Source organism: Pelophylax lessonae (assembly GCF_965119305.1).
Source record: "Pelophylax lessonae genome assembly, chromosome: 3".
Taxonomy (NCBI): domain Eukaryota; kingdom Metazoa; phylum Chordata; class Amphibia; order Anura; family Ranidae; genus Pelophylax; species Pelophylax lessonae.
The window spans coordinates 32,767,723-32,784,650 of NC_138770.1; the positions used below are offsets into that span (position 1 = coordinate 32,767,723).

Below are 16,928 nucleotides of genomic sequence, written 5' to 3' on the forward strand. Positions count from 1 at the left end.
CCATAAGAGTATGATCTCAGGTTAGGTATGAAGCCATACCTGATGAAGGACAATAGGTGACATTATGGCCACTAGATGGAGTCAATGTTCATAGGAAATAAAATATGGCCAAAACCCATCACAGCTGGGTAAATGCTGCTCATATTCATTCAACTATTTTTGTGTTTGTGAAAGGTTACACCACAAAATGTACTCAGCCAATGAGAGGTACGGACTCCATTTTTATTTTTCTCCTGCTATCAATGACCAACACGGGACATCCATGTCTCTGGTGATCTCCGATCTCCTTATGAAGTGTTTCTTACATGATGAAGATCAGCCATGGAGTATATCTGAGGTGTATATCAGGGTGTGCTTCTTCCCCACATGTCCACCAACATTCATATAGAAGACATTTCCCGCACACAAGGCACTAATACACCTCCAGGGTTGTGTGGGATCCCTGATGTACAGGAAGACAGGACTTCAGTGAGGAACAATTCCCTCACTCAGGACAGGGATATGGCTTCTCCCCCGAGTGAGAACTCTGATGTCTGTAAAGACTGGACTTCTGTGAAAAACATTTCCCACACTCAGGACAGGAATACGGCTTCTCCCCTGTGTGAGATCTCTGATGTGTGTAAAGATCGGACTTCTGTGAAAAACATTTCCCACACTCAGGACAGGAATACGGCTTCTCCCCCGTGTGAGATCTCTGATACGTGTGAAGTTCTGATTTTGACTAGAAAATTTTCCTGCATTCAGGACAGACATACAGTTTTCCCCCCCCTTGTGAGACTTTAATGTGTAAGAAGTACAGTTTTTAGTACAAAACATTTTCCGCACTTGAAAAAGGAGTATGACTTTTTCCCTGTGTGACACATCTGATGTGTGATAAGTTCTGATTTTCATAAAAAAAAACCTTTCCCACACCTAGGACCGGAATGCAACTTCTAACCTGTGTGCAATCTCTGATGAATATTACGTCTGGACTTTTCCGAAAAACACTTCCCGCACACAGGACAGGAAAATGGCTTCTCCCCTGTGTGAAATCTCTGATGCTTTTCAAGATTGGCCTTCTGTGAAAAACATTTCCCACACTCAGGACAGGAATGTGGCTTCTCACCTGTGTGAGATCTTTTATGCACCCTAAGTGTGGAGCGAACACGGAACCACTTCCCACACTCATCACAGGGATACGGCTTCTCCCCTGTGTGACACCTCTCATGGTCGGCAACTTCTGATTTTCTTCTAAAACATTTCCCACACTCAGAACAGGAATACGGCTTCTCTCCTGTGTGAGTCTTCTGATGTTTGAAAAGATCAGACTTTTGTGAAAAACATTTCCCGCACTCAGGGCAAGAATGTGGCTTCTCTCCTGTGTGAGTTCTTTTATGCACATTAAGACTGCATTTAAAACGGAAACACTTCCCGCACTCAGCACAGGAAAAGCTGTTATCTGTTGGAAGGACGGCACTGTCCCTCACGGTCTGAGGTTCCTCAGGATAAGAGGAATACGATGGTCTGGCACCATCCCTCACAATCTGAGGTTCCTCAGGATAAGAGGAATACGATGCTCCGGCACTGTCCCTCACAGTCTGAGGTTCCTCAGGATAAGAGGAATACGATGGTCCGGCACCGTCCCTCACAGTCTGAGGTTCCTCAGGATAAGAGGAATACAATGGTCCGGCACCGTCCCTCACAGTCTGAGGTTCCTCAGGATAAGAGGAATACGATGATCTGGCACTGTCCCTCACAGTCTGAGGTTCCTCAGGATAAGAGGAATACGATGATCCGGCACCGTCCCTCACAGTCTGAGGTTCCTCAGGATAAGAGGAATACGATGATCTGGCACTGTCCCTCACAGTCTGAGGTTCCTCAGGATAAGAGGAATACGATGATCCGGCACCGTCCCTCACAGTCTGAGGTTCCTCAGGATAAGAGGAATACGATGGTCCCGCACTGTCCCTCACAGTCTGAGGTTCCTCGGGATAAGAGGAATATGATGGTCCGGCACTGTCCCTCACAGTCTGAGGTTCCTCAGGATAAGAGGAATACGATGATCTGGCACTGTCCCTCACAGTCTGAGGTTCCTCAGGATAAGAGGAATACGATGGTCCATCTACACTGTGTGGTGCCGGATGGACATTTGAGGTAGCCGGGTTTTCTCCTGGACTATACTGTGTGATGTCCTCATCTTCTACTTTACAGTGTGGAGACAAAGTGAGAGAATCCTCTGAGGTTTTCCTCATCTCCCGTCCATCTACTAAAAAAGAAATACAAAGATTATTACTAGACATCAGCAGATTGGTTCCCCTAAGCCAGGACTCCGCCCACATCAGGCAGCTTTCTCTCTGAGGATCTTACAATTCCCCCCTCAAGGTAACTAGTAAATGGGTCCTCTGATCTCCTACCAGTTCATTTCTTTATTCATGGACCTTAGTCAGAGAGTGAGGAAACAACGAGAACTGTCTTTTATGGGAGTGACAGTGATGAGGGGATTATAGGACGAGTGTCCCCTCCCCCTCTATCACTCATTGCCATCTTCCCAACACAAGAAGTCCTGCACTTCCTTATTTAGTCCATGATTTAGTCATGAATAACAGCGGGGCTGAGTCCCACCAGAGGTCAGAGAGTGAGAATGGGGGGAGAACAACCAAGATGAAGACTGGACTGATCCTGAAGACCACCATTGGGTTACTGACTCCTCCCTCATTATCACTTTCTGTTTAAGGTTCCAAAGTTGGAGGATGTTATCACATTATTATCAACATGTAAAAGTCTGTCCTCCAATCAGATCATCAGATATAAAATGTCCAGCTGGTAGGAAATGGGAGTAACAAAAGAGAATCCATATTATGTGTATATATAGCAGTGGGTAGAGGGGAGAGAGCAGAAGTCAGGAGTATGTAATGTACAACATAGAGTATATAGTGCATGGATCAGGAGTATGTAATGTACAGCATAGAGTATATAGTGCAGGGGTCGGGAGTGTATAATGTACAACAGAGTATATATTGCAGGGGTCAGGAGTACGTAATGTACAACATAGAGTATATAGTGCAGGGGTCAGGACTCATAATATTGGTATTCAGTAGAAGCTTCAATGTTTACATGAGACAAGTTGCAGAGGTCCCACACCACTGCCTCCCATCTCCTGAGACTGCTCTCAGTGATTTGGATGTGAGACTATACAGACATATCCCTCCACCCGGCACAGCCAGCAAATAACAGAACAAGTAACCCTGGGAGGATTGTTCTGTCAGAGATCTTACTAGACCCGAGCATGAGGAAGACTCAAAGCACATACCCCAGGTGCCTAGGTCTGGTAACACCTATAGGGAAAGCCAAGATTTTGCTGCCAGCTGAACCCCAGAATCTCCATAAATCCAGTCTAGAGACATAAATTGTGTCTGCAGCACAGAGAAGGAAGATTATCCGAGAGAAATACAGGAATACAGGACGGGAAACAGAGTTCAGGAAAGTGACCAGGGGATTACAGGCTGATATCACCCAGTCTCCGTCATACTCTGGACCAATCAGTGAGCAGTATGGGTGGAGGAATGTATTTAGTGTTAATGACCCACCTGTGCTGATCTCTGTAGGAGTGTCCTCCTCTATAAATGTCCCCGTTATTCCATCCTCCTCCATAGACTGCTGATCATCCCTCACATACGTCTCTTCTTCTTCTGCTTTAACCTCAAATTCTATATCAATTGGATCTCCACTCTAAACCAAGAAAATGAGAGAGAATATAATCTGTAAAATATAAGCTTTATTATTGCGACTTCACATAAAAAATCCACACATTTTCTACACAAGTCCATGTTCTGGATGCTCCGTCCCACCAACCTTGTAACAGTGAGGGATGGTGTGACCTTCCTGTGTGGAATCCCGGGAATACAGAGGACGGGGACATCTCTCTGGTGGGTTCCTGGTATTAGGTGGCTCCATCATATCCTTGTGTCCTTCTGAAAACTCCTCCATCACTCCATACTCCTCATCCTCCTCTTTATACTCTTCTATAACAACAATATTATAATCCCCGAGGATTCCACTCTGAATATATAATAAAACATTCATTGAAAAAAAAAAAAGCTGTGTATAAATCAGAACTGACAATAAAGTCAATCCTCTACCTGATGATGGTGAGGGATGGTGTGACCTTCCTGTGTGGAATCCCAGGAATACAGAGGACGGGGACATCTCTCTGCTGGGTTCGCATTACTGGATCCATCTGTAGGAAACACACACACTGACTGAATACATTGTTTCTATGTGTTTATCAGATGATGGGGGATCTGGGTGGACCCTCCGTACTGCTCTCTCCTTTACAATAAAGTCTCCTCTTACCCGGTGATGTGAGGGGCGGCTGATTCTCAATCATGACGTCCTTGTAGAGATCCTTGTGTCCTTCTAAATACTCCCACTCCTCCATGGAGAAATAGACAGTAACATCCTGACACCTTATAGGAACCTGACACACACAATGATACAGTCACCATCCAGACACATCCCTTGTCTGTTACTGGATAATGTCCCAGAATTCCCAGCACCGCTCACCTCTCCTGTCAGCAGCTCCATCATCTTCTTGGTGACTTCTAGAATCTTCTGCATGTTGTGTCTCTCAGGTTTTTGGGAGTCACATGGAGGCACTGTGATGGTCATATGATCACCTGACTTCAGAAGAGGAAATCTCTGTATTGAGGAAGCAATAGGAATATCATGTTAGAATCCCAGTATCCTCCTCACCTCTTCGGTCAGGTCTGTGTTTTATTAATAGAGATACGAGTGATGTCATGTGACCTCCCAGAATCCTCCTCACCTCTCTGGTCAGGTCTGTGTTTTATTAATAGAGATAAGAGTGATGTCATGTGACCTCCCAGAATCCTCCTCACCTCTCCGGTCAGCAGGTAGATGATCTCCAGGGTGAGGTTTAGTATATTCTCAGTCATGTGACTCCGGTCCTCCTCCATCCTCATTTGATCTATACAGGTCTCCTTGTAGACGGATAACTTTGGGAAATGAAAGTAAGAATTATTTGGATGGTATTGGTCACACAATAATAGTATGTTGTACATTAAAGAACTATTGCCCCATGGGAAAACATTTGGTTTGGGCTGTTTAGTTTTTGGAGGTGAGCCCTGTGTGGGAGATCAGTGGAGGTGAGCCCTGTGTGTGTGAGATCGGTGGAGGTGAGCCCTGTGTGTGTGTGAGATCGGTGGAGGTGAGCCCTGTGTGTGTGTGTGAGATCGGTGGAGGTGAGCCCTGTGTGTGTGGGAGATCGGTGGAGGTGAGCCCTGTGTGTGGGAGATCGGTGGAGATGAGCCCTCTGTGTCTGAGATCGGTGGAGGTGAGCCCTGTGTGTGTGAGATCGGTGAAGGTGAGCCCTGTGTGTGTGAGAGATCGGTGGAGGTGAACCCTGTGTGTGGGAGATTGGTGGAGGTGAGCCCAGGGTGTGAGATTGGTGGCGGTGAGCCCTGGGTGTGAGATCGGTGGAGGTGAGCCCTGTGTGTGTGAGATCGGTGGAGGTGAACCCTGTGTGTGGGAGATCGGTGGAGGTGATCCCTGTGTGTGCGAGATCGGTGGAGGTGAGCCCTGTGTGTGGGAGATTGGTGGAGGTGAGCCCAGGGTGTGAGATCGGTGGAGGTGAGCCCTGTGTGTGTGTGAGAGATCAGTGGAGGTGAGCCCTGTGTGTGTGGGAGATCGGTGGAGGGGAGCCCTGTGTTTGGGAGATCGGTGGCGGTGAGCCCTGGGTGTGAGATCGGTGGAGGTGAGCCCTGTGTGTGGGAGATCGGTGGAGGTGATCCCTGTGTGTGTGGGAGATCAGTGGAGGTGAGCCCTGTGTGTGTGAGATCGGTGGAGGTGAGCCCTGTGTGTGTGTGAGATCGGTGGAGGTGAGCCCTGTGTGTGTGTGTGAGATCGGTGGAGGTGAGCCCTGTGTGTGTGGGAGATCAGTGGAGGTGAGCCCTGTGTGTGGGAGATCGGTGGAGATGAGCCCTCTGTGTCTGAGATCGGTGGAGGTGAGCCCTGTGTGTGTGAGATCGGTGAAGGTGAGCCCTGTGTGTGTGAGAGATCGGTGGAGGTGAACCCTGTGTGTGGGAGATTGGTGGAGGTGAGCCCAGGGTGTGAGATTGGTGGCGGTGAGCCCTGGGTGTGAGATCGGTGGAGGTGAGCCCTGTGTGTGTGAGATCGGTGGAGGTGAGCCCTGTGTGTGGGAGATCGGTGGAGGTGATCCCTGTGTGTGTGGGAGATCAGTGGAGGTGAGCCCTGTGTGTGTGAGATCGGTGGAGGTGAGCCCTGTGTGTGTGTGAGATCGGTGGAGGTGAGCCCTGTGTGTGTGTGTGAGATCGGTGGAGGTGAGCCCTGTGTGTGTGGGAGATCGGTGGAGGTGAGCCCTGTGTGTGGGAGATCGGTGGAGATGAGCCCTCTGTGTCTGAGATCGGTGGAGGTGAGCCCTGTGTGTGTGAGATCGGTGAAGGTGAGCCCTGTGTGTGTGAGAGATCGGTGGAGGTGAACCCTGTGTGTGGGAGATTGGTGGAGGTGAGCCCAGGGTGTGAGATTGGTGGCGGTGAGCCCTGGGTGTGAGATCGGTGGAGGTGAGCCCTGTGTGTGTGAGATCTGTGGAGGTGAGCCCTGTGTGTGGGAGATCGGTGGAGGTGATCCCTGTGTGTGCGAGATCGGTGGAGGTGAGCCCTGTGTGTGGGAGATTGGTGGAGGTGAGCCCAGGGTGTGAGATCGGTGGAGGTGAGCCCTGTGTGTGTGTGAGAGATCAGTGGAGGTGAGCCCTGTGTGTGTGGGAGATCGGTGGAGGGGAGCCCTGTGTGTGGGAGATCGGTGGCGGTGAGCCCTGGGTGTGAGATCGGTGGAGGTGAGCCCTGTGTGTGGGAGATCGGTGGAGGTGATCCCTGTGTGTGTGAGATCGGTGGAGGTGAGCCCTGTGTGCGAGATCGGTGGAGGTGAGCCCTGTGTGTGTGAGAGATCAGTGGAGGTGAGCCCTGTGTGTGTGAGAGATCAGTGGAGGTGAGCTCTGTGTGTGTGAGAGATCGGTGGAAATGAGCTCTGTGTGTGCGAGATCGGTGGAGGTGAGCCCTGTGTGTGTGAGATCGGTGGAGGTGAGCCCTGTGTGTGGGAGATCGGTGGAGGTGAGCCCTGTGTGTGGGAGATCGGTGGAGGTGAGCCCTCTGTGTGTGAGATCGGTGGAGGTGATCCCTGTGTGTGCGAGATCGGTGGAGGTGAGCCCTGTGTGTGTGGGAGATCAGTGGAGGTGAGCCCTGTGTGTGTGAGAGATCAGTGGAGGTGAGCTCTGTGTGTGTGAGAGATCGGTGGAAATGAGCTCTGTGTGTGGGAGATCGGTGGAGGTGAGCCCTCTGTGTCTGAGATCGGTGGAGGTGAGCCCTGTGTGTGTGCGAGATCGGTGAAGGTGAACCCTGTGTGTGTGAGAGATTGGTGGAGGTGAGCCCTGTGTGTGGGAGATTGGTGGAGGTGAGCCCAAGGTGTGAGATCGGTGGCGGTGAGCCCTGGGTGTGAGATCGGTGGAGGTGAGCCCTGTGTGTGGGAGATCGGTGGAGGTGAGCCCTGTGTGCGAGATCGGTGGAGGTGATCCCTGTGTGTGCGAGATCGGTGGAGGTGAGCCCTGTGTGTGTGAGAGATCAGTGGAGGTGAGCCCTGTGTGTGTGGGAGATCAGTGGAGGTGAGCTCTGTGTGTGTGAGAGATCGGTGGAAATGAGCTCTGTGTGTGCGAGATCGGTGGAGGTGAGCCCTGTGTGTGTGGGAGATCGGTGAAGGTGAGCCCTGTGTGTGTGAGAGATCAGTGGAGGTGAGCTCTGTGTGTGTGAGAGATCGGTGGAAATGAGCTCTGTGTGTGCGAGATCGGTGGAGGTGAGCCCTGTGTGTGTGGGAGATCGGTGAAGGTGAGCCCTGTGTGTGTGTGAGAGATCGGTGGAGGTGAGCCCTGTGTGAGAGATCGGTGGAGGTGAGCCCTGTGTGTGGGAGATTGGTGGAGGTGAGCCCAGGGTGTGAGATCGGTGGCGGTGAGCCCTGGGTGTGAGATCGGTGGAGGTGAGCCCTGTGTGTGGGAGATCGGTGGGGGTGAGCCCTGTGTGTGTGAGTTAGGTGGAGGTGATCCCTGTGTGTGGGAGATCGGTGGAGGTGAGCCCTGTGTGGGAGATCGGTGGAGGTGAGCCCTGTGTGGGAGATCGGTGGAGGTGAGCCCTGTGTGGGAGATCGGTGGCGGTGAGCCCTGTGTGGGAGATCGGTGGAGGTGAACCCTGTGTGTGGGAGATCAGTGGAGGTGAGCCCTGTGTGTGGGAGATCGGTGGAGGTGAGCCCTGTTTTTGGGAGATCGGTGGAGGTGAGCCCTGTGTGGGAGATCGGTGGAGGTGAGCCCTGTGTGTGGGAGATCGGTGGAGGTGAGCCCTGTTTTTGGGAGATTGGTGGAGGTGAGCCCTGTGTGGGAGATCGGTGGAGGGGAGCCCTGTGTGTGTGAGATCGGTGGAGGGGAGCCCTGTGTGGGAGATCGGTGGAGGGGAGCCCTGTGTGTGTGGGAGATCGGTGGAGGTGAGCCCTGTGTGTGTGTGAGATCGGTGGAGGGGAGCCCTGTGTGTGTGGGAGATCGGTGGAGGTGAGCCCTGTGTGTGTGGGAGATCGGTGGAGGGGAGCCCTGTGTGGGAGATCGGTGGAAGGGAGCCCTGTGTGTGTGGGAGATCGGTGGAGGTGAGCCCTGTGTGTGTGGGAGATCGGTGGAGGGGAGCCCTGTGTGTGTGGGAGATCGGTGGAGGGGAGCCCTGTGTGTGAGATCGGTGGAGGTGAGCCCTATGTGGGAGATCGGTGGAGGTGAGCCCTGTGTGGGAGATCGGTGGAGGTGAGCCCTGTGTGTGTGAGATCGGTGGAGGTGAGCCCTGTGTGTGTGGGAGATCGGTGGAGGTGAGCCCTGTGAGGGAGATCGGTGGAGGTGAGCCCTATGTGTGAGATCGGTGGAGGTGAGCCCTGTGTGTGTGGGAGATCGGTGGAGGTGAGCCCTGTGTGGGAGATCGGTGGAGGTGAGCCCTGTGTGGGAGATCGGTGGAGGTGAGCCCTGTGTGTGTGGGAGATCGGTGGAGGTGAGCCCTGTGAGGGAGATCGGTGGAGGTGAGCCCTATGTGTGAGATCGGTGGAGGTGAGCCCTGTGTGTGGGAGATCGGTGGAGGTGAGCCCTGTTTTTGGGAGATCGGTGGAGGTGAGCCCTGTGTGGGAGATCGGTGGAGGTGAGCCCTGTGTGGGAGATTGGTGGAGGTGAGCCCTGTGTGTGGGAGATCGGTGGAGGTGAGCCCTGTGTGGGAGATCGGTGGAGGGGAGCCCTGTGTGGGAGATCGGTGGCGGTGAGCCCTGTGTGTGAGATCCGTGGAGGTGAACCCTGTGTGTGGGAGATCGGTGGAGGGGAGCCCTGTGTGGGAGATCGGTGGCGGTGAACCCTGTGTGTGGGAGATCGGTGGAGGTGAGCCCTGTGTGGGAGATCGGTGGAGGTGAGCCCTGTGTGTGGGAGATCGGTGGAGGTGAGCCCTGTGTGTGTGGGAGATCGGTGGAGGGGAGCCCTGTGTGTGTGGGAGATCGGTGGAGGGGAGCCCTGTGTGTGTGGGAGATCGGTGGAGGGGAGCCCTGTGTGGGAGATTGGTGGAGGTGAGGCCTTTGTGGGAGATCGGTGGAGGTGAGACAGTGGTGGAACTATCAGGTCACAAAGGTCATACTTGCAACAGGGTAAATGCTCTGACCCTGAAGGGGTTATTCTACAAATAATAAATGTTGGGACAGCGCTTGCACTATGGATAAAATATCTGAACCCACAACACGATAATTCTAATAAAACTTTCTGATAACAAAGTGTCAGACAACTCCTGGGGTAATCTGGCAGCACTTACTCAGAAGACCCCCGGCTGTAGATGAATAGGTGTGCTGGGCTCTGTAGTCCCCCAGAGTTTGTGGTGCCTGTGAAGCAATATACCCCTATATAGCAGGAAATGGGGAATATTGGCATAAAGAGCAGAAGCTCTAATCCACTGCCAGGGTCTCGGTCACAGATACTCCGGTGGATGGCGGGCCCGGATACGGCTTAGATGTAACCAGAGAGGGCGCTCTCCTAACCTGGTGACATCTGACGTGTTTGGATTGGAAAACACAAATCTTTGTCCAGGAGGGCTATTGGCAGGCAAAGGGGTCCTAAAAAACATCCTACCCTAAAGGGGGTGTGGTTAAATAGAGTCTGAGGTGAAAGAGGGATGAAGGGAGAAGAAAGAAAGAAAAAGAGAGAGATAGGGAGGGAAGGAGAGAGAAGGAAAGAAAGAGGGATGGAGGGAGAGCAGGCACAGATCCTACACCACAATAGCAATATGTGTATGGCAGAACGTTTAACAATCAGCAGATAAAGATACTCCAAATACCATCCCCCAGGCAGATCCCATCAAACAAATACAATAGATGGTCAGAGATTGCAGACATGATACAGGAGATGGTCAAAGACTGTGCGGACATCATACAAGAGATGGTCAGAGACTGAGGACATGATACAAGGGATGGTCAGAGACTGTGTGGACATGATACAAGGGATGGTCAGAGACTGTGCGGACATGATACAGGAGATGGTCAGAGACTGTGCGGACATGATACAGGAGATGGTCAGAGACTGTGCGGACATGAGACAAGAGATTATCAGAGACTGCAGACATGATACAAGAGATGGTCAGAGACTGCAGACATGATACAAGAGATGGTCAGAGACTGTGCGGACATGATACAAGAGATGGTCAGAGACTGTGCGGCTATGATACAAGAGATGGTCAGAGACTGTGCGGCTATGATACAAGAGATGGTCAGAGACTGTGTGGACATGATACAAGAGATGGTCAGAGACTGCAGACATGATACAAGAGATGATCAGAGACTGCAGACATGATACAAGAGATGGTCAGAGACTGCGGACATGATACAGGAGATGATCAGAGACTGCGGACATGATACAAGAGATGGTCAGAGACTGTGCGGACATGAGACAAGAGATTATCAGAGACTGCAGACATGATACAAGAGATGGTCAGAGACTGCAGACATGATACAAGAGATGGTCAGAGACTGTGCGGACATGATACAAGAGATGGTCAGAGACTGTGCGGCTATGATACAAGAGATGGTCAGAGACTGTGCGGCTATGATACAAGAGATGGTCAGAGACTGTGCGGACATGATACAAGAGATGGTCAGAGACTGCAGACATGATACAAGAGATGATCAGAGACTGCAGACATGATACAAGAGATGATCAGAGACTGCAGACATGATACAAGAGATGGTCAGAGACTGCGGACATGATACAGGAGATGATCAGAGACTGCGGACATGATACAAGAGATGGTCAGAGACTGCAGACATGATACAAGAGATTGTCAGAGACTGCGGACATGATACAGGAGATGATCAGAGACTGCGGACATGATACAAGAGATGGTCAGAGACTGCAGACATGATACAAGAGATTGTCAGAGACTGCAGACATGATACCAGAGATGGGTTCAGAGACTGCAGACATGATACCAGAGATGGGTTCAGAGATTGCGGACATGATACAAGAGATGGTCAGAGACTGCAGACATGATACAAGAGATTGTCAGAGACTGCAGACATGATACCAGAGATGGGTTCAGAGACTGCGGACATGATACCAGAGATGGGTTCAGAGATTGCGGACATGATAGAGAAGGTCAGAAGCGAAGGACACAGCTGACAGCAGAGGCTTCTCACACAGCCATGAATATATACAATGTTCTGTGTATGGGGGAGGGATGTCAGTGAGTACACCGGTCAGTGCAGTTTCCTCACTACATACAAAAAAAAAGAGACAAAAAGCCGAGCTATCATGATTTTCCCCCAGAGACTGAACTGCAGGGTAGAAATACCCCTCTGGCTGCTTGGATGGCATCAGGTCGGGCTGCCATATTCATCTTCACCTTGCTGAGGCTAGCCACACCCCCTCTCTGAGTCCCACCCAATCATTGAGAGGCAAACGCCACCTGACCTCCTTGCATGGTAAATCCGGTGGAGAGGATGAGGCAGGGGGAGGATCTGAGAAAGCTCTCATATTAACTTGTGTGTTACCCCAGCACTGGGGGGGGGGGGTTTACGATGCAGAGTCTCTACTAGGCTGGCTGCTGCCCGGGACATTGATACATTTTTGGGATTCTCCTTGGGACAGCAGTCAATTTCCTGTGAATGTCCCAGGAAATCTGTGAGCGTTGGCAACTATGCATTCCCCCAAAATCCAGTCCCTCTCAGACTCCTATTGTGTGACTCATCATAGTGTCTCTGGAGGGGGCGCTGATCATTCCCGTGTAAAATCTTACAGAAATCTTCCCTAATCCCGACCTTTAATTATCATTTCATCCCCCACATACAATGTCTTGAACCGCAATTTACTGACACCAATAACTCCCCTCGTGGTACAGACCATAAATTCACTCATTGTAATATACAGGGTTATTCTACATTTCCATACTATACAGTATCTCACAAAAGTGAGTACACCCCTCTTAAAATGTCCAAATTGGGCCCAATCAGCCATTTTCCCTCCCCGGTGTCATGTGACTCGTTAGTGTTACAAGGTCTCAGGTGTGAATGGGAGCAGGTGTGTTAAATTTGGTGTTATCGCTCTCACTCTCTCATACTGGTCACCGGAAGTTCAGCATGGCACCTCATGGCAAAGAACTCTATAAGGATCTGAAAAAAAGAATTGTTGCTCTACATAAAGATGGCCTAGGCTACAAGAAGATTGCCAAGATCCTGAAACTGAGCTGCAGCACGGTGGCCAAGACCATACAGTGGTTTACCAGGACAGGTTCCACTCAGAACAGGCCTCCCCATGGTCCACCAAAGAAGTTGAGTGGCATGCTCAGCATCATTACCAAAGGTTGTCTTTGGGAAATAGACGTATGAGTGCTGCCAGCATTGCTGCAGAGGTTGAAGGGGTAGGGGAGGGGTCAGCCTGTCAGTGCTCAGACCATATGCCGCACACTGCATCAAATTGGTCTGCATGGCTGTCATCCCAGAAGGAAGCCTCTTCTAAAGATGATGGACAAGAAAGCCCGCAAACAGTTTGCTGAAGACAAGCAGAATAAGGACATGGATTACTGGAACCATCTCCTGTGCTCTGATGAGACCAAGATAAACTTATTTGGTGTCAGGCGTGTGTGGGGGCAACCAGGTGAGGAGTACAAAGACAAGTGTGTCTTCCTACAGTCATCCATGGTGGTGGGAGTGTCATGGTCTGGGGCTGCATGAGTGCTGCCGGCACTGGGGATCTACAGATCATTGAGGGAACCATGAATGCCAACATGTACTGTGACATACTGAAGCAGAGCATGATCCCCTCCCTTCAGAGACTGGGCCGCAGGGCAATATTCCAACATAACGACCCCAAACACCTCCAAGATGACCACTGCCTTGATAAAGAAGCTGAGGGTAAAGGTGATGGACTGGCCAAGCATGTCTCCAGACCTAAACCCTATTGAGCATCTGTGGGGAATCCTCAGACAGAAGGGGGAGGAGCGCAAGGTCTCTAACATCCACCAGCTCTGTGATGTCATCATGGAGGAGGGGAAGAGGACTCCAGTGACAACCTGTGAAGCTCTGGTGACCTCCATGCCCAAGAGGGTTCAGGCAGTGTTGGAAAATAATGGCGGCCACACAAAATATTGACACTTTCGGCCCAATTTGGACATTGTCACTTAGGGGTGTACTGACTTTTGTTGCCAGCAGTTTAGACATTAATGGCTGTGTGTTGAGTTATTTTGAGGGGACAGCAAATTTACACTGTTATACCCCGTTCAGACAGGGGCGACACGACTTGCTGGGGCGACCTGTGAAGTCGCGGTGCACAGCGTGCACCGCGACCTCGGCGCGACTTGCACGGACTTCATATAATTGAAGCCAATGCAAGTCGCCTCCAGGTCGCCCCAAATTAGTACAGGACCCTTTTTCTAAGTCGGAGCGACTTGTGTCGCTCCTATTAGAACGGGTCCTGTACTATTCAATGGCGGGCGATCGACCGCGACTTGTCAGGCAACCAAGTCGCCTGACAAGTCGCGCTAGTGTGAATGGAGTCTTATACAAGCTGTACACTCACTACTTTACATTGTAGCAAAGTGTCATTTCTTCAGTGTTGTCACATGAAAAGATAGAATAAAATATTTACAAAAATGTGAGGGGTGTACTTACTTTTGTCAGATATTATGTGTATATGTCATCATCTGCTGGAGATAAAAGAGGTCACAGTGGAGGGGGGCGTGGCCGGCTGTGAAGGCAAATGGAAGCTGCTGCATAGAGCTCTCTGATAACGGGCTCCCTGCAGTAAAGGAAAGCGACTTTCAGCACTCCTGAGGGATTGAAAAAACACCCAAAAGATGCAGCAATCTAGCGGAAGGGTGGGGAAGAGGAAAGAAAGAGGAATTCCCCTCAAATTAGGGGACTTTAGGAGCCCGGCCGGGACTCCAGGAAAATACCAAAATGGCGCTGACTCCTCCCCCTCTCATGGCAATGCTAGAGAGCAAGAAATGAATGCTGAAGAAGGAGAAGGATCACAGAATGCCCCAAATGAATGCAGTCTGCAGATGCAAGATGACACCAGCAGCCCTCTAAAGCAGAAGAGGAAAATCACTCCTTCCAATGGAAATGTAAGTGATATTGATCATGATCATGACTATGATTTCACACGTGGTAACAATCCATATGATGCAAAATTAAATGCAATACCCACCACAGGCCAACCTATATCAGATTCCACAATTAAAGACATAATAATGTCATTAAGAGGAGCCCTACAATATGATGTGATGAGCTTTATGCACCAATCTAAAAAAGAAATAGACAACCTTGGAGAGAGAGTGGACTATGTAGAAAATAAAATGTGTGATTTCACCAATGCACATAATGATCTAGTTGATGCACATTTCGAGCTGGAGGATGAGATTAAAAATCTTAAACTAAAAGTAGCAGATTTGGAAGACAGATCAAGAAGGAATAATGTAAAATTCCGAGGCATTCCTGAGAACATAAAGCCTGCTGATCTGAAAAGCTTCCTAAAAGAAATGATTTCCACACTGCTACCTACGATTCCCCATCAGGAACTGATGATAGACCGTGCAGACCGGTTACCTAAACCCGCACATATACCACAAAGGCTGCCTAGGGATGTTATTGCCAAAATCCACTTTTTTCAAGTAAAAGACCAGTTGATGCAATTTGCACAGCATAACTCACCTCTACCAGATCCCTATGCAGGAATAATATTATACTCAGATCTTTCACAGGCAACTATACAGGCACGCAAGAATTTAAACACGATTACTAAAATTCTAAAGAATCATAAAATAATTTACAAATGGGGATTTCCTACGAAAATTATGATAGACCGAGATGGAATGACGTATAATATCACCAACATGGAAGAAGGCCTGAAAATTCTAAAATCGTGGGGCTTATTACCAAAAGATGACGAGAATGCGCTTGGCAAAGGTCCACCTGAGAAAATCCCACAGCAATGGCAAACAAGTAACAAATAAAATATTTCACCTATAAAGGAGAATCTTTCCCATTCACCATATATTTTTATGGTCACACACAGGAAAAATAGGATATTATCCGCCCTCAGGTATTGAATAACTCAGGGAACCCCATGTCGGGGAGTTTTCTTTTTCCTTGTTCTCAGTTTGTTTCTAACTTTTCATTAACCCCAATAACCAGTACAGTCCTAATGTACACAGGAGTTAAATTACATCTCCCTTTTTACCTTTCTACACCTATGGTTTATGGTTTTAGTTCTACACTACTTTCAGAAAATTACAGGGTACAACACTGCCACCTACTGGATGGAACAGGATCCAACAATGAAGATCTCAATATATCACTTTTCTCTTCAAAACATCTACTAATGTTAGTCTCCATCAAAAAAACCTTACCAATCTAATGGGTCTTACATTTTTGTCAATTAATGCAAGAGGTCTCAACAGCCCGTATAAGCGTAAAGCTCTATGGAATGACATTTTAAAACTTGACAGTGACATTGTCTGCATACAAGAATCTCACTTTGCAGCAAACAAAGCACCAAAATTCTCTCATCACAAGTTTCCGCATATCTTTGTCTCCAACAACACCAAGAAAAAGAAAGGAGTTATCTTAGCAATAAAAGACTCTGTGTCCTTTCAACCTCTGAATATTAAAACTGACTCTCAAGGAAGATTCATCATACCAGTAGGAACTATTGAAAACACAGAATATACCATAGTTAATATCTATGCCCCCAACAAAAACCCTCATCAGTTTATAAAGAAAGTAATATCGAAGGCACGGAAAATACAAAAAGGAAACCTTATTATATGTGGAGATCTTAATGCACCATTGGACCCCCTTATGGACACCTCCAAGCAAGGACACACTAAAAGAATTGGCCTAAACAGTATTTTCTCTAATGAGGATATGTATGATCCCTGGAGGTGCCTTCATTCCACCGAAAGGGATTACACATATTACTCCCATGTTCACAAATCTTATTCCAGAATAGACTATTTTATTACAGACAAATTATTATTGCAGAATATAATCAATGCTCAGATACACAATATCTCTTGGTCTGATCATGCCCCTATAACAATGGAAATCAAAATAGGACAACCCTGTACCAATAACAGAGTATGGAGAAACAACACTTATATCCTTTCCCAAGAAAAACATTTGTCCATGCTAAAAGAAAAACTTAAAGAATTCTTTGTAATTAACGATAATGACTCGGTGGAAAACACCACATTATGGTGTTCTCATAAAGACTAAATTAGAGGTCTACTAATCCAAGTAGCCGCTAGGGAAAAAAAGAGAAAAACTACACAATAAATAAAATATTAAAGGATATCTCGGGACTAGAAGAAAAACACAAA

General features: G+C 49.0%; 2 protein-coding genes and 1 pseudogene across 3 annotated transcripts in view; 1 reads left to right on the plus strand and 2 right to left on the minus strand.

Annotated features, from left to right (window-relative positions):
- The window catches only part of LOC309549925, a 17,234-nt pseudogene extending 16,027 nt beyond the window's left edge, over nt 1-1,207 (minus strand). Inside the window, exons 1-2 of the transcript in view lie at nt 1,106-1,207; nt 938-1,058 (exon numbers count right to left, since the gene is read on the minus strand). The product of the transcript in view is annotated as an uncharacterized misc_RNA (transcript). The remainder of the gene's footprint in view (nt 1-937; nt 1,059-1,105) is intronic.
- Nucleotides 1-16,928, minus strand: part of LOC309550274 (uncharacterized protein) — a gene marked incomplete at both ends in the record, with an annotated part of 1,476,097 nt that overhangs the window by 944,526 nt on the left and 514,643 nt on the right.
- LOC309549926 (uncharacterized protein) overlaps nt 15,964-16,928 on the plus strand; it is a gene marked incomplete at both ends in the record, with an annotated part of 77,260 nt that continues 76,295 nt past the window's right edge. Inside the window, 1 exon segment of the mRNA XM_082250412.1 lies at nt 15,964-16,475. Within this exon segment, the coding sequence (XP_082106538.1) occupies nt 15,964-16,475 (512 nt within the window).